The sequence below is a fragment of the Bison bison genome, unplaced genomic scaffold (assembly GCF_000754665.1).
Source record: "Bison bison bison isolate TAMUID 2011002044 unplaced genomic scaffold, Bison_UMD1.0 scf7180017864172, whole genome shotgun sequence".
Classification (NCBI taxonomy): Eukaryota; Metazoa; Chordata; class Mammalia; order Artiodactyla; family Bovidae; genus Bison; species Bison bison.
The window spans coordinates 575,298-593,744 of NW_011494744.1; the positions used below are offsets into that span (position 1 = coordinate 575,298).

General features: G+C 41.8%; 1 protein-coding gene across 2 annotated transcripts in view; it reads right to left on the reverse strand.

Annotated features, from left to right (window-relative positions):
• Positions 1 to 18,447, reverse strand: part of PLCE1 (phospholipase C, epsilon 1) — a 370,125-nt gene that overhangs the window by 31,210 nt on the left and 320,468 nt on the right. Inside the window, exons 20-24 of one of the 2 annotated variants that reach the window (XM_010842170.1) lie at positions 11,991 to 12,120; positions 8,240 to 8,361; positions 7,223 to 7,340; positions 2,039 to 2,170; positions 629 to 919 (exon numbers count right to left, since the gene is read on the reverse strand). In XM_010842170.1, the coding sequence (XP_010840472.1) occupies positions 629 to 919; positions 2,039 to 2,170; positions 7,223 to 7,340; positions 8,240 to 8,361; positions 11,991 to 12,120 (793 nt within the window). The remainder of the gene's footprint in view (positions 1 to 628; positions 920 to 2,038; positions 2,171 to 7,222; positions 7,341 to 8,239; positions 8,362 to 11,990; positions 12,121 to 18,447) is intronic. The other variant, XM_010842171.1, reaches the window with a different exon arrangement.

Consider the following 18,447-nt stretch of genomic DNA (forward strand, 5'->3'; position numbering starts at 1 on the left):
CATGTATACCTGTGGCCGATTTATGCTGATTCACGGCAAAAACCATCACAGTATTGTAATTATCCTCCAATTAAGGCAGAGGCTTTTGCATGAAGCTTTCCTAGTGGCTCAGATGGTAAAAGCGTCTGCTTACAATGCGGGAGACCCAGGTTTGATCCCTGGGTCGGGAAGATTCCCTGGAGAAGGAAATGGCAACCCACTCCAGTATTCTTGCCTGGAAAATCCCATGGACGGAGGAGCCTGGTAGGCTATAGTCCATGGGGTCACAAAGAGTAGGACGTGACTGAACGACTTCACTTTCTTTCTTTGTTTCCAACTAAAAAAAATTAATTAACAAATAATAATAATAATAAAAATAAATTAAAAGTGCTTTAAAAATGGAGCAGGAACAAGAGACTATTCAGGGCTCCTTGAGGGGTTTTTTTTTTTTCCCCTATCGCCTTAACTCTGAAAAGTCAAGAGTAAAATTTAGTGTCTAATTCTCTTCTCTTTTCTGTCTTCTGTATTTTTACCCTCACATAGGCCCTAGTTGGGACCCTTTCCCCCTTGAAAACATGTTTTTTGTCGAGATGTAAGATGCAAAGGAGCAAGGGGAGAGGCACTCCTCGGGGAGAAGCAAGCCCATTACCATCTGTCTGGTAGTTGAGCGCCACGAGCTGTATCCCATGGAGCCAGAACAGGAGGGGGTTGGGGTTGGAAGAGTCGATGCGGGTGGCAGCCGGGTACGTCCGCAGCAGCTGGCAGGCGGTGTGCTGGATGAGTTTCTGAGAATACCTGCGACACAGACGTTTGGCGGCATTTTCATTCAGTGAGGATATATGGTAGCATTTGGGAGTTCTAATGATAGCGCTGAGGGACGTGGTTGGGTTGACGGAGAAAGCAGAGTCCTCCCAGGCCTGTCGCATTCCTTCACAGGAACCTAAACCCCCCCAGAGATCAGCCTCAGATTAGTGCCGAACACTTGAGATACTTAAGAAAGAGAAACCTGAACAACATCGCAGGCCACACCCACAGCACGTGACACACCGGCGCGCGCCTCGAGTGTTACCTGGGAGTTAGTCCACCGCCTCGAGACTAAACGACAGCTGTTAAGGGTGTGCCTTTCTACCCGCTAGGTAGAATGCTACCCATTCACGAGTCAATAAATAATAAAGCCAGCTAGATCTTCCCCTCAGAAGGGATAGCTATAGAGTTTGAAAATAAGTGTAACACCAATTTAAACTAAAAGCCCTAAAGTTCTTTGCCTCAGTACCTCATCTGTCCTGTGGATATATTTGCACAGATATAAAACAATATATATACAAGGTATTCACTCCAGCGGTATTTTCTTTACAGTACACACACACACACACACACACACACACACAGCAACAAAAATCCAGAAAGCAACTCAGAAGTTCTACCAGTGAGAAATGGTTAAATAAATGACAATATATCCACACAATAGAATACCATAGGGACATAAAAGAGGATAAGGTAGATTATATGCACAGAAAGCTATGCAGAAAGCTATGGTGCGTATAAAAGTTATACATGTTCAGTTATATCCCATTTGGATTATCTTAAAAAGAATCTTATTTTTCTTGAACTAAACACCATAAACTTAATAGCAGTTTCCTCTGGGGAGTAGAACTGGGACGTTGCGAGTGGAAAGCAACTTTAATAATACTCTATAGTTTGAGTTTTTTAACTATGAGAATTTATGATTTTGACAATAAAAAGTAATTAAACATAAACTGGATATATCTTCTGGAATTATAATGGGGAAGACTGCAGTTCCAAGAACCATGAGAAGGTTCCAAGGTGGCTCCAATTTTTACTTTTGAGGCAAACACTCTTAGAACATCTTCAGTGAAAGACTATTTTTTAGGAAGTTAAGAGAATAATTTTGTAATTAAAAAAATATTTACACCACACTTATGAATAATCATGAATATAAAAAAAGAAGATTAAAAATTTCCAGGGAAGTGCTTAGTGAAATCTCAGAATCCTCCAGCATGCAAAATCAGGCAAAGATATTGTCAGAAGGTGACTTTACTTTTTCCAGATGTTTTGTTAAATGGTGCTGTCTCCCCCGGGCTCATTCTGCCCGGATTGTTGCCAAAAATGGACTTCCTGCTTTTCCTTTCTTTTCCTCTGCTAGAGCCAGATGCATTTAGAGTTGACAGGCCTGTTCCCATAAAATGAAAATAAATAAGCCAAAAACTACAAGCAAGGGAACTCAACATTTTCCATCCCTGCTAATGTTTATTTTGAAGTCCTACTACTCCCTTCTAACTCAGTACAGAAGATTTCTAGCATTTTTAGCACGATTAATAATAGCATTGCAAGTAACGACAGTGAAGTTTTTATCTCTGTAGGCAAATGGGACAAGACCTGCAGGATTATTACAAGATGACCACAAAATCACACCCATACCTATTTGGTTATGCAACAGAAAGATTTTGAAAAACTGCAAGAAAAAAAATCTTTTAGAGTCTAAAAGATTAGACTCCAGAACCTAATTAGTTTAGGTTAATTAGCACAGTTTAGAGAGATGAAAGGATGGCCAAAGGCCTGAGCTGTCATATAATCGTGTGCTAAGTCACTTCAGTCCTGTTCTACTCTCTGCAACCCCATGGACTTTAGCCTGCCAGGAACAAGAATCCCTGTCCATGGGATTCTTCAGGCAAAAATACTGGAGTGGGTTGTCATATCCTCCTCCAGGGGATCTTCCCAACCCAGGGATAGAACCCACAGTCCCTAAAGTCTCCTGCCCATTCGCAGGCAGGTTCTTTACCACTAGTACCACCTGGGAAGCTCATATCGTAACTGCCCAGGATAATTCCTGCCCACAGGAACCTTGACTTAACATCTACCTTCTTGGTTCCTCAAGCTGCCTTATCTGCAAAATGGGTGCAGTGATAGGAACTCTTTCATGGGGTTAATCTGAGGATTAAATGGGAAACAGATTATGCTGATAACTATATTTCAGGGCTTCTCTTCCTCACTCCTGGTCCAGCCACTCTTTGGATCCTTCCTGTCTGGCCAGTGCTAGGGCACAGCAGGAACTTCACAGGTATCTGCTGAATGAGGAAACAAATTCACGCCAAGCAAACCTGGCTCCTGGGCAGGATGTAAAGGCAACAGTGAAACCAGAGTTGCCTTCAAACTGGTCCCGCTCTCTACAATTGCACCATTAGCAAGTAATTCCTTTACCTGAAGCAGCATTCAGGAAGGCCACTTTAAGATGAAAATAAACCTTCGAAGAATATCATGTGAGAAGACAGGATTAAGTAGTGCTTAATAAGAGTGTGGCCTTCCCAGGTGGCTAGGTGGTAAAAGATTCTGTCTGCCAATGCAGGAGACCCAGGAGAAGCAGGTTCGATACCTGGATTGGGAAGATCCCCTGGAGGAGGAAATGGCAAACCACTCCAATATTCCTGCCTGGAAAATCCCATGGACAGGGGAGTCTGGTGGGCTACAGTCCATAGGGCTGCAAAAAGTCAGACACAACTGAGCTCAATGAGAGTGTAGACTCTGGAATTTAAGCCCTGTTCCCTGTGGAGCGACCTCACACAAATTACTTAACCTCTCTCACCACTTATTCCTCATCTCTAAGAGAGTACTGGTTAGGATTACATGAGATAATGTATATCTGCATACTTAGTAGGGTGTCTTGTTCAGAGAAAATGTTCAGTGCATAGTAGCTATGGGGCTTCTACATGTTTTCTTTCCTCTAGAGTATCTGAAACTGCAAAGATGCACAAACTTGAACTAGTGAATTCTTATGCTTTATCTTAAAACTTTTTTGTGAATTTTGCCCTCTACACAATGATGTAACAATGGGTTTTCTCCCGAGTAAAACCGATGAAGGGTTGGAATGAGGGGCTGCATTCATTCTGGGGTTTTTGCACACACCCTGGCACATGCTGACATCCCCCAAGGGTACATGGCCCCCCTCTGAGGAGCCTGGGTGTTCTCTGGGGTGGGGTGAGCAAGCAAGAAAACAAAGGCTGAGTGATCAAGAAAAGGGAAGGAATCTGGAGAGACCCAGAGAAGTTATCGAAAGAGCAACAAAGACCCTTAATCTGCCCAGTTGGTCCGTTCACCAGTGACAACGACAACAACCATTTCCAGAGAGCCAATTATTTTCCAGATAGCGTGCTATTCACACTGTGTACCTTATTGCTAATTTATACAACCACCTTGCAAGTTAGAACTATTTATACAACAACCTTGCAAGTTATGCCTCTTTCACCAGTAGGGAACCCAAAGTGCAGAGAAGTTATACAACTGTCCCAGCCAAGGTCACTGAGGAGCGGAGCCCTGCAGTGAGGCAGGTCCCTGATCTGGGGAAGGATGCACCCATGGTTTTCACAGTGCCTCCCTGCTCTGAAGAACTTTTTGCATGGTGGCTCCTTGGGAAGGGACTTGGGATGGTGAAAGGTGAGATGCATTGAAACTGATGATGTAGCAAAATTAAATCAACAGTAGAGCAAAATGAACACTTTTAAAAATTATTATATTCATATAAATTTTTAAGTTGTGTCTCAAGGAAATGGACACTGTAGGGTATTTTCCTCCTGAATTATCCAAACAAATCATAATGACAATAAATATTTAGAAGCTATTATGAAAATGATTCTGGCAATGCAATTTAGTCATTATGAGAAAGGAAATAAATTTGGGGAAAAAAATGTGAGAAACTTCAACTACTAAAAAAAAGGTTAAAAAAAGGGGGGATTAGAATATAGTATACTTATAAAGGATGTGTGCTATTTAAACACTTTTAAAAAACAGCACACTTGGAATTTTAAAAACAAGTCAAACAACCCCATGCTTTGCCTGTGCCTCAAGTCAGAAACTGTACCAAATGACCTTTGACCCTTCCACAATCCTCTATCAGCAGAGAAATGTAATCTCTCATGGTGACTTCAAATATCTCTGGGAACTTGTACTCTTTGTTTACTCAGCTCTTGAGAGGAAAAGACAAAGCCAGAGGAACATTTTGAGTGCAGTGGCAGCTGAATTTATAAAGAACAAGAGATGCAGTGAGTATGATTCTTGGATGGAGTGGTCTTCACATCTGTTCCTGTGATGAGGGACATGCAGGCCATGAGGCTCATTGACCGTGAAAGAATTTTATCCCATGATAAGAACAATTTCACTAACTGCAGATACGGTCATACGGTACTCAGGAGCTAGAAAATCAGGATCTGTGAAACTAACCCTACATGGCCAGGTTCTTTCGTTTCTTTGAGATCTGTTGTTGCTGTTGTTTAGTCTCTAATTCGTGTCCAACTGTTTGCGACCCCATGAATATATAGCCCGCCAGGCTCCTCTGTCCATGGGATTTCCCAGGCAAGATTACTGGAGTGGGTTGCCACTGTTGGCTACTTATTCACTCTTATCCTCCTCAACAGAATTTGCTAGCAGATAGGCAGTAGCGGCTGCCAAAAGTTTAAAAACAGTTTACGAAAGAAAATCTAAAATTGAGAAAGTCCTATGATTTTTTTCCTCCTCTGGTGTGTGAAGAAACCACTGGTTATCTAATTTTTTAATAGCCTAAGACCTCTGTCCCATTTGCAAGGCAGAGTATGAGAACTGGGGCTTAAGATAAAGCCTCTGGAAGCAGGATCTGCATCCAGACCACCTTTAAAAAAATAAGGGTTGGGGTTTTAACTTCCCTCTCTAGGTCAAGTTCATCCAAGCTGCTTACTAACTTTTAGATGGGTGCCCCAGTGCCAGCTGCTTTCCTGTCCTCAGAAATCTTGTACAAGGGAATCTTTCTTCTTAATAAGAGGAGATGAATTTTTCTGACTTCCAGATATTTATGGATTTCCTGTTTGCCCTCTGCCTCCTGCTGCTCCATTTGGATGAGCTCACTATGCCCTAACAAGATATGAGGGTAGCTCTAGGGTTAAGAGCAGGACTTTGGAGGCAGACGAGCTTCAGAATCAGAATTCTATCCTTTATTAACTGAAATGCACATTTTTGGGGGCAATGGTTTATCAGCTTAAGTTCACTTGTACTTCTAAAGATGACCAGTGGGGGAAAGCTCCACTGAAACTTTGTCCTTGATCTTTGCAGTTTGGATGGAGACTCACTACCTAGCTCAGGGATGGGCACATGACATAAGCCCCAGACCAGGGGTCCCCAATCCCCGGGACATAGACTAGCAGTGGTTAGTAACTTGTTAGGAACAGGGCCCCATAGCAGGAGGTGAGTGGCAGGTGAGTGAGTGAGCAAAGCTTCATCCATATTTACAGCCCTTTCCCATTCCAACTCCTATCAGGTCAGCAGTGGTATAATAAATGTAATGCTCTTGAATCATCATGAAGCCTTCCTCTCTGCCCTCCTCTCCCACCCCTTCCCCCCTGTCGTCTATGGAAAAACTGTCTTCCAGGAAACCAGCTCCTGTTGCCAAAAAAGATTAGGGACCACTGCCCTAGACTGTCAGAGCACTGCATGTCCTTGATCACGGTGACTGGTTCAGGGACGGGCAAAGATCCAATGAAAAACAACGAAACTGCTGCTGAAAGTTCTGAAAGAGACTCCTACTGAAGCTGAATCTAGAAGAATGCGGTGCTGGCCTGCTGCGGCTGCCTTGCCACCGTGAAGGAAAAAGGGCCAACACAGTGGTGACCCAGTGAGAGTCAACCGGGTGACCCTATGGGGAGAGAGGAAGGCCCTGGATCAAGATGTATCTGAAACTTGTTTATCTCTTCAGTTTTCAACACACAAGTCAATACATTTCTTCTTTGCTTATGCCAATTTCTGCCACTTTCAAAGAAAAGAGTCTTAACTGATACGCTCTGAAACCTTAGGCCAATTATTTCATCTCTCTCAGATTGTTTTACGTAAAAATAGGGATAAATCTGCCTACTCACAGAATTATTATGAAGTCATTTAAGATGATGTATGTAAAATATTTAATACAAATCCTGGTACTTAAAATTAAGTGCTTAATAAATTTTAGCTATTAGTTGTTATGAATATTATGATTAACTATTATGAAGAGAAATGATATGGTCTGAAAAATGATAATATTATGGTATTATCCACATCAGCACCAAAGCAAACAATAATAATAATAATAAACATTTAGAAGGTACTGTAACAGTGATTTCTGCAACACAGTTTAGTTATTTTGAGACCATTCGCAACACCTGATTAAATAGCATATTTGTTGTATCTTTTGGTATCTTTAAATGCTATAAATGATACTGTCTACTCTTACCTGGGAATTTTACTGCTTGGCAATAGATGACAAGGTCAGAAAGCTCTGGTGCAATCTGTCTGCTTTCCTTTTTATTCTGAGGAAGATAAAATTCTTCTCCCAATTCCATGTCATAAACCTATCAAGGGAACAATGATACTGGTTTACGGGGAAGCTACCGATCAGATCACTTACCTCTGAATCCCCAAAGCTCTTTGTTCCTCTCTTTTGTCATCAGTGTGTTTCCCTTACTCTATCTTATCCACATACACATTCTAACACCTTCCCTAGAGAAAAGGTTTCTGAGAGCAATGGCTGAGTCTAACATTCTTCATCTTCCCCGAGGGCATAGTTCAGGGTCTTAAATGTAGAACATTCAATGCATATTTGTTGAACAAATGGATGATGGAGTATGTATCTTCTGTGGCTCAAATTTTTGGCATATTTTGTTATTTTGTTTTCCAACAATGTCACTGCAACTATCGATTTGCTCAGAGTCTAGCACTGTGAGGCACTTGAGGACTGGGTCCAGGTATCTCATTTAGTTTTTCATTCTTAGTGTCCTCCCTGTGCTAACACTTCCCAATCAGCCCTGTTCATCTTCTTGGTCATCCCAAACAACTTTAAAACTTCTGGCAATTCACTAAAGATACCAGGTTGTCCTCCTGCTCTGAATGCCCTGTTTTCATCTGCTTCTCAACTTCATCTGCCAGATGATCTGATAACAATGTGTAATCACTGCTCTTTGTAATCATTTCCAAGCACGGTTGACATGTTTATTTCCATTGCTAAGTCACCTCCTGTGCTACCTTAGTGCCTACCACACGCTACACCTCTAGTAGGTAGTGGCTGGGTGAATAAATGACTAATTTTCTATAAATGACAGAAGTGGGCCCATATCACCACTGTCTGGGCTTTGGCATTCAAGGGAAAGTGAGGGGCGAGGTAAAGGGAAGGGATAGGGAGGGAGTGAAATCCTACCTGAAACTGACAAGAATACCATGTCCAAATGCAATCAAACAGAAACCATGCACTCACCTTCCCTTTGTTGCAAGCAGAGTTATCTGCTTTCTTTATCCTCTTGGGGATTTCTTCATTATACTCAAACTGAAGTTTGTCATTACATGATTTATTTTCAGGTCTGTCTTCTAGAATGTTGTCTGAAAATGAGTTGGCAGGCTTTAGTGAATAAGAACTGAATGCCGCACTTAAGGTTGTGTCTATACCTCACTCCAAGAATATCCAAGTACTTGTGCTTATCTGTAAGACTGAGGTGCTGACTACATGTTACCAAAATAATGGCTTAAATTTTGTTAAATGATATATTCATTTTTGATTGAATGGACTAACTTACCAGTAGTTTTGGTACCATATAGACATAATCTAAATGAGAAAACTCATTTTCATACAGACAATTAGAACTGTGCACAGATTATGGAAGATACCCTGTCAAGAAGCTCTCAGCACACAAGTTTGGGAAAGGTTGAGTGGTTGAATCACTTCTTGATGGTACAGACATGATTTAATCACTCTCACTTAAAAATGAAGCTATTAGTTTCTTTTACCTCTAGAAATGTCAAAACCAGAGGGGAAAAAGGCATTGTTATTTGCCATGCAGTTTTCACAAATATATTTAATTGGGAAGTAAAGTTTTCATAATTGTCTATCAATTTATGAAGGGAGAATCTTAAGGTGAGGAATCAAGATAGATTTAAACATTTCCAAAATATGAAAGATAATCTTATACTTTGCTCTTGCTTTGGAATTTCTATTCAAAATGACTTTAAAGGTTTTAGGAAAATAAACATGATTATGTTCTTTTAAAACGACACACAAGAAAGCTCATTTCTCACCCACAATTTACTATCTCATCAGACCACAAATGCTTAGACCAAAATATCCTTATACCAAATCAGGGCCATGCAGGCTGCCGAGAAATAAATGAGATCAATCAGTTAATGACATTTTTATTCTTATAAGTGTCACATGCGAATCGGACCTAAACAACAGGCAACAGAATGCTGACATTCATGCAGTTAAAATGCCAGGTTCAAATGGCTTTACCTTCCTGACTGTTAGGAGCGGGAGAAGCAGTAAGGACATCTGCTACAGAAAAACAGAATCAGAAAGAGGATAACAGTAAGAAAATTAAGGCAAAAAGCCAGATAAATTAAATTAAGGTATGAAGTAAAGCATAAATAACAACAGCTTAAATTACAAGAAAAATGAAATAAGAACTCTTCCACTGATTTCATAATTTGACTATTAAGGGATGCAAAGCCTAGCAATAAAAGAAGTGCAAACATTGTTAACATTAATCATGCTGCCACATTCACACTACATATTTTCAGTTACTGATGGTCCTAACAGTCTGCAAAACACTTCATGTCGAATGGATAGAAATTGATTAATGTGTTAGAATCATGCAATCATTAGACTCCATATATATGAAGTCACAGAATGTCTATATAAAGTTGTAAATTCAAATCTATAGTGCATGTTCAACGCTAGTTAAGATGTACAGCAAGGTTGGGGAAAAATTAATTGATGTTGCTTTAATAAAATTTAATTGAATAAATATTCATTAACAACTTACTGGCCAAAAGGCAGAGTAGTACTTCCTGAAATAAATGAGCCTCATTTGCAACTTCCTTTAGATTTTCTGTAAGTAATTTTCAGATAGTTCCCAGGAACTATCACAGCTTTATAGCCAAAAAAAGGCTTTAGAGAAATTTGCTCATTTTATATATGTGAAAACTGAGGACTAGAGCTGTCACAGAGATAAACTAGGGCTACCTAGGTGAGTTTTCAGCCTGACTTGCTTTCAATGGATTCAGAAAAGTGAAAGTGAAGGTGTTAGCCACTCAGTTGTGTCTGACTCTTTGTGACACTATAGACTATAGCCCAGCAGGCTCCTAAGTCCATGGAATTCTCCAGGCAAGAATACTGGAGTGGGTTACCATTCTCTTCTCCAGGGGATCTTCCCACAGCTTTTGAGGAATAGGATATAAGAAATGATCTTGACTCCTTCTTGTTATCACCCTCTTTCAGTCTCCCAATTTAGAGAATATGCCCCTTGTGTTAACTGACAGGGTTTCAGGTCAGTTTTTAGCTGATGGTATGAAGCAGTCAGGGCTTCCCAGGTAGCTCAGCTGGTAAAAATCTGCCTGCAATGCAGGAGACCCCAGTTCAACTCCTGGGTCAGGAAGTTCCCCAGGAGAAGGGAAAGGCTACCCACTCCAGTATTCTCGGGCTTCACTGGTGGTTCAGACGGTAAAGAATCCACCCAAAGACCTCGGTTCGATCCCTGGGTTGGGAAGATCCCCTGGAGGAGGGCATGGTAACCCACTCTAGTATTCTTGCCTGGAGAATCACCATGGACAGAGGAGCCTGGCTGGCTACAGTTCTTGGGATCAGAAAGAGCCCGACACGACTGAGTGAGCACATGAAGCAATCAACTACTACTAAGGACAATTATTAAATGGACAGAGACTAGAATTATATTTGGGGGCAGAAACAGATTAGACTGTAGCTGCTGACCATGATGGAGGCTAATGAAACATGACTAGACAATCATGCTGCATGAGAAGCGGATATTTGGAGGAGGCTTGGCTGTCATTTTTTAAGATTTTTTTGATGTAGGGCATTTTCAAAGTCTTTAGTAAATTTGATACAGCACTGCCTCCGTTCCATGTCTTGGCTTTTTGGCCTCGACGCATGTGGGATCCCAGCTTCCTGACCAGGGATGGAACCTGCATGCCCTGCAATGAAGACAAAGTTCCAGCTACTGGACTTCCATGGACGTCCCTTGGCTGCAGTCTTAATGCAAGTGGTAAATGGTTGCTGGTCTGGGTATATCTACACATTAACAACACAATGAGAAGTAATATAGTCTACATTTAAATGTTTAAGTAAACAGGAACTTTGGCATTTTTTTTCATGACTCCATATTTGTCTTTCAGATGTTGCCAAAATTAAAACAATCCATCATTAGCAGTAGTACCTGAGGAAGCATTTTATAATCTCTAGCAGAGATATGAATTTAGCGCAGATGAAATACACCTGAAACCTAACTCTCTTGTAAGAAGCCCCCTTCACCTGTAAAACAGGGGTGGGTAATGTCATTCCTGTGACTTTTTTGTAGCGCACCAGTAGTCCTCACCCGCGTTGTTTTATCTTTTTGGTGGGGCCAGAAAGAAATGTCTGGTTGGCTAAGTAACGTGAGAACCAGGGTAGGGGGGCGGGTGCAGAAGGGGAATGATGTTTCATTTTTTTCCCTGCTCTTAAAGCAAGAGTGAAAGCAATGGACAGAAGCATGGGAACTCGATGCTACCCCCTGCAGGTGATTCAGGAGATAGAAAAGATTTAACCACAGTCTCCGAAAATCCTATGGACGGAGGAGCCTGATAGACTACAGTCCACGGGGTCGAAAAGAGTTGGACACAACTGAACGACTTCACTTTCTTTCTAAGAATGTGGTCTCTCTGCTGTAATTCTACCTCCTTCTCTGGAAACCAATTTAGGAACAACTCCGGTGCTGCTTTCCACATCCTCTTCTTTCCTTTCGTAATGGCTCTGGTGGCTGACAAGAATCCGTTTCCTTGCTTGGTCCTCCTTGCTAAGTGACAGGATTCCAGAAACTCTTAGGTAATATTACAACAATCTGTATTGTTTGTCTATGGAGTGCCAGACTTATTTTGGGGGAAAAAAAAAAAAGACACCAAAAAACCCAGTAGAAAAACCATCCAAGTGTGCTTCCCTGAGTACAGCGTTGTGTTGGCTCTCTTACCATCAGAGAGGGATTCATAATCATAATCATATTCATCCTCTTCATCTTCTTCTTCCTCATTATTAGCAGGTGGGGAGCTGGCATTGCTACCATTATAAGCCTGAGCTTGCATGGATGCTAGCTGATGAGCCTGTAAGATATCAATAATTAAAGACTGCAGATACCCAGCTACTAAACTTTCATTAATGGTTTTCAAAAGGACTACCCAATGCTTACATAGTCATAAAGGTGGCTTAACCTATTTCGATTATCTGGGGGGAAAAAAAAACCCCAAACTCTACATTCACTTAAAATACAACATCAATACTTAGGCAAATGTTAACATCTTTGCAGGAGGAATCCAGGAACTTTTAGAAAACTATCACAAGGAATTGGAATCCAGGAACTTTTAGAAAACTATCACAAGGAATTGGAATCCAGGTCCCCTAGGACTACTTTCCTCCTTCCCAGGAGAAACCTGGGTGCTTCAGAGAACCATCAATCCTGAATGATGAGGAAGTAAGTTAGCCCACCCATTTTGAAAAAGAAAATCTCTGCTAAAAATCTGCTCCCCGCTTCTTAAGATACTATCTAAAGGTCTTTGACATTGAGAGAAATGTTAGAATTCCTATGGATGGGAAAAAAGAATAGTTGATTTAAATAAAATTCCTTGAACAATATAAAGTTTTTTCAACAAAGTTTTATCAACGTTTCAAAAAAGTTTTTATCTGAACCATCAGTCAGATTAACAAAATAGGCTTAGAAGCTTCTGGAAACTTGATGTGTTAGCACACAGGAAGGTCATGTGCCTCTACATTTGAGTAGAATTACTGTGAGGGAATAATGCAGGATATAAGAATAAATATAAATCTGGGAGCCTAGCATAAGGAAATAGTCCAAAGTACAGACAAAGTTATTTGCGTGAATTAAAAACAGGAAACAGTCTAAAAGTTCAACAATAGAGGAACTAAAAGTGAAAGAGGAGAGTGAAAAAGTTGGCTTAAAGCTCAACATTCAGAAAATGAAGATCATGGCATCCGGTCCCATCACTTCATGGGAAATGGATGGGGAAACAGAGGAAACAGTGTCAGACTTTATTTTTTGGGCTCCAAAATCACTGTGGATGGTGACCGCAGCCATGAAATTAAAAGATGCTTACTCCTTGGAAGGAAAGTTATGACCAACCTAGATAGCATATTCAAAAGCAGAGACATTACATTGCCAAAAAAGGCCCGTCTAGTCAAGGCTATGGTTTTCCTGTGGTCATGTGTGGATGTGAGAGTTGGGCTGTGAAGAAGGCTGAGTGCCGAAGAATTGATGCTTTTGAACTGTGGTGTTGGAGAAGACTCTTGGGAGTCCCTTGGACTGCAAGGAGATCCAACCAGTCCATTGTGAAGGAGATCAGCCCTGGGATTTCTTTGGAAGGAATGATGCTAAAGCTGAAACTCCAGTACTTTGGCCACCTCATGCGATGAGTTGACTCATTGGAAAAGACTCTGATGCTGGGAGGGATTGGGGGCAGGAGGAGAAGGGGACGACAGAGGATGAGATAGCTGGATGGCATCACTGACTCGATGGACGTGAGTCTGAGTGAACTCTGTGAGTTGGTGATGGACAGGGAGGCCTGGCGTGCTGTGATTCATGGGATCTCGAAGAGTTGGACACGACTGAGCGACTGAACTGAACTGACTGAATACCTTTATGTCTCTATATAATGATTATAATTATATAAAATGTCATGCATAAAAGGCTAGATTTTAAATGTTAATACAGCAGGGCACAGATCCCTTGGGCAGTCTGGTGAGATAAGATCCCTTCTCAGAATATTTTAAATGCATAGAATAAAATATATAAGATTACAAAGGAAAAAAGGAATGTTGACTATAGTTATCAAATGTTAAAAAGACAAATCAGTGCTATAGGAATATATGCTTCTTTATAACACAGTGAAAAATATATAATGGTAGGTCATGTAATGCTTGTGAAATAGTGATGAGCATAAATAATTCTTGGAGATAATGGCAGCAACTCTGATTTAACATGGAAAACCTGTGATTTCTATTGCTGACAAAGACATACTTTGTCAAGTTTATTCTAGTGTGTTTCTTATATTTATAATCAGAGGAAAGGCTAAATTTTAGCTACAGGTTAGTGAAAATTAAGATGTAATTTTTGTTTTTTTCAGGAATTCTCTGGAGGCCCAAGTGATTAGGACTCTGTGCTTCTACTGCAAGGAGCATGGGTTCGATCCCTGGTTGGGGAACTATTAATAAGATCCTGCAAGCTGCGTGGTGTGGCCAAAAAAGAAAAAAATGAATTTTTCACCTAACTTCATGGGCCTCCTGAATTCTATCAATAGATACTGTTAAGGTTGAGAATCCCTGTGATACAGGTTGTGTTTGGCTTCGGAATTAAGTGTATTTTACAATAATTCTTCCTTAAGCTTCCTGAAATGTGATTATATTGTATTTATAATAAAATGTATACATAAGGAAGATAGGATTTAGGCTATGTCGATATACAGATAAATCTTTTACAATGCAGTCCACTCCAGATAACTGAACATGGCCTAAGCTCAAAATTTTTATGGAACACTTACAGCTGTTATATAAAAAAAATGACAATTACAGTAACCACACAACACAATGGACGTTTAAAAACAACATCTTACAGAAACTAAAACACATTCCTACTACGGAGTTTCTCAGAGCCTTCATTAAATATGCTAAAGGGCATCACGGTTCTTCAAAGATCTCCAGTGCAGTATTTCCCACGCTTATTTAACTGGGAATCTTTTTTTTTTTCCAGAGTGTCTCATAGGATTAGTGTTCTTTCAAACTTTGGGAAATATGCTCCAGGCACAAGTGAGCCACAGAAGCAAGTCTATCTGTCCTGAATAAGCAAATAGCCTCCAAACAGTAAACATGCAGGGTGGAGCCAAGTATCATGACTGGCAATGCCAAGAGCTGGGAAGCGCCCACCCCCCCCACCCCCGCCCCGGGCAGAAAGTTGGGAGAACCAGGAAGGGAGAGCTGCCATTCAAAGTTTCGCCGCCAGGTATCAGAAAGTGGAGTGTCAAGGTCCCATCAACTTGCAGGTACTTCCCCCAGTGCAGGAAGTATGGGATGGGTGGGCCAATGACAGTCAAGAGCTGACTTCCTTATTTTTTGCAATATCCTACTCATTTTAGGACAGAAGAACAGGATCTCAGCCCTTGATAAAAGCAATTCAGTTATAGGTCAGAGAGTCAGAGGTAGGGATCAGGTGAAGACTCTGGCTCAGACGGGCCCAGGCAGGAGCCATGTCTCACTGGCTTGGTTCCTCCAGCCCCCAGCACAGCACCAGGCACTGAGAGTGAACTGTCTGAATCTAGCAGGTTGGAGTTCAGACCAAGGGTTCAGAAATCCAGCTGTGAGTCAGTCTATCCTTGCTGAGGGTGAGTTCTTTGAATAGAAAGCACTCAGATGCTCTAAGTTAGGAATGGTTCTGAGCACACTGGAGCTCTAGGCATGCATCACTTAGCCCCATGTGAACTCAGATCACCAGGTCTGGACCCACAGCCTGTCAGGCAACTGAAAGGCCTTGACAATATGACTGTCAACATGTTAGTCACTCAGTCATGCCCAGCTCTTTGCAACCCCATGGACTGTAGCTTGCCAGGCTCCTCTGTCCATGGAATTCTCCAGGCAAGAATACTGGAATGGGTAGCCATTCCCTTCTCCAGGGCATCTTCCCAACCCAGGGACTGAACCTGGGTCTCCTGCATTGCAGGCAGGTTCTTTTCCATCTGAGCCACCAGGGAACTCCCTGGAAAATCACGGGGGTCTGGAACTGTGCTTAAAACAGTGATAATGGGATTACATTGTCCCATTTTTTCCAAAAGGAGGAAGAAGTAAGTTGTGGAAGTCAAATGGTAGGAAATGTCAAGGTGATACCTGACAAAGTCTCAGAATGGATTATTTGGTTGTGAGAACACAGAAAATAAAGAGGCGACTAGAAAGAAGTAGAACAAGTTTACTAAGAACGAATCTCCCATACAGTAACCTGTTTAGACCTTTTGGGTAAGGTAACTCACTTTGCGGGAAATAACAGATTAGCAGCATTTTCCAACTTTCAGGATGGTAAAAATTATTTTTAAGTAAACAGACTACCAGGACTTCCTTATGGCAATTCTGATTTAGTTAGGCAGATTTGGGACCCAAGCCTCTGTGTCTTTGAAAGTGCCCCAGTGATGCTTTCTTTCTTTATTTGACTGCGTTGGGTCTTAGCTGCAGCATGCAGCATCTTTACTTGTGGCATATGGGATCTAGTTCCCTTACCAGAGATCAAACTACTCAGTCCTCCCACACTGGGAGTGCAGAGTCTTAGCAACTAGACCACCAGGGAAGTCCCTGCCCCAGTGGTTCTTATCAGTGTATCCTGACTTCTGGACTGCCTTTGACAAGGTCTTTCCTAAAGACCTGAATCAGAATCCTGCCTCTGCCACTTCGAGCTGGGAGGCTTGGAGAAAGTCCCATAGATGGCTAGACCTCAATTTCTATTCTATAAAGAAAGAGGTTGAACCAGATTCTGCAGAAATGTGGGTTTCAGAGAACAGAGAACCAGATAGGAGGGATAATCACCTAAACTCCAGGGAGGTCCTGCAAGAAGGGCCACAGGGCTCTCCACTGGGCCATCTGGCTCAAGGGCAATCTGGGTGAAGGCACAGTTTGGAAAACTGCTAATAAATACATTGGATGACTAATGTTAAAACCCACAGGGAACCTTATATGCTGTAATAACGTACTCAAACCAAGAAGAGCAAATTTAATAGTGATAAATGTGAGGCTCCTGCTATGCGGAAGGTTAACATTAATTGTAAACCTGGAAATATGGGGAGACTAGACATAAGTTTAGTCCTATGAAAACAACTGAACTGTTTGTTTTCCACAAACTCAACATGGGCCTGATAGGTGTTAAAGAATTTAAATAGCGAGAACAGTCTGAGGTTGTATTAACTGAAGTATAAAGTTCAGATTAAGAGATGTGATGCTTATACTGTTCATGAGTTGACAGACCCTGAGCATGGACTTAGTTCTGGAAATCATGTTTTAAGATGGACAAATTCAAGCATATCCACAAATGTAAGAATATCAAAATAGTCTTAATGGAAGAGTCATATCCTGTGAGGCACTGTTGACACAACAGGAACGTTTAGCTTGGAGAAGAGAAAAGCTGGTGAGAAGACACATGCTGGCTTTTAGGATGTGCAATTAGTCTGTGCAGCTGCAGAGGAAAGTTGTGCCAAAGAGTAGGAGGAACAGGAAGGAAGATTCGGGCTCCACATACAGAAGACTTTTGCAACAACACAATCTATTCATTAGTGGAATGGACACTGTATAAGTCACTGCAAATGTGCAAAGAACAGGAAAGGCAGCAGCTACAAGAACATCCAACTACGTCTTGAAGACCATAGAGCAGAGGGCAGCTGCATCTGCTTGGCACTGAGATGTGGGCAGCAGTTTCTGGATAAAGAAAGCAGAGTGGAGGAACAGCGCTGCCAAAGAAAAAGTGCCTTTTATGTTGGGGAGTCAGTTTCTGCTGCAGAATTTGAGGAGGGCCGGGCATAGGCATACACATGCTAACATTTTAGTCAAACAGCTTCAAAATAAAGCCCATCTGTATAGGTCTCAGGAGAAGGCAATGGCACCCCACTCCAGTACTCTTGCCTGGAAAATCCCATGGATGGAGGAGCCTGGTAGGCTGCAGTCCATGGGGTCGCTAGGAGTCAGACATGACTGAGTGACTTCACTTTCCCTTTTCACTTTCATGCACTGGAGAAGGAAATGGCAACCCACTCCAGTGTTCTTGCCTGGAGAATCCCAGGGACGGGGGAGCCTGGTGGGCTGCCGTCTATGGGGTCGCACAGAGTCGGACACGACTGAAGCGACTTAGCAGCAGCAGCAGTATAGGTCTCATGGCTTCTGGAACCCAAGTAAATGCAGCAGCTTTGGGGAGTGCAGATCTGGACAAAGGCAGACCTAGCAGAGGTCTCAAACTGGTGGCACTTAGCGCTGACTTCACCTCCAGACCAGACTTGTTTGGCTGATGCAATGTTTTAAGAATTTTTAATTAGGGTTGCTCATTCATGAAGCCATGTGCACTCCCTTGCCCTCCTCGCCACTTCCCAACTGTTATATATCCAGCTGGCTCTTATGTTTATGTTTCCTGGTTGGCCCCTGAAGGTGGCTGCTTTTGCAACTCTTGGCCCAGAGCTGTGCATGAGGGTCAAATTGGGCAATGTGTGCCTCCAGGGCACATGAAGACTTCTAGGAACACGCAGGTTTGGATCTTTAAAAGAAACCAATTTCAACATGTTTGGGTACTCTTTTATAAGAACTCTCCAGAAAGCAGGAATAGAAGGAACATACCTCAACATAATAAAAGCTATATATGACAAACCCACAGCAAACATTATCCTCAATGGTGAAAAATTGAA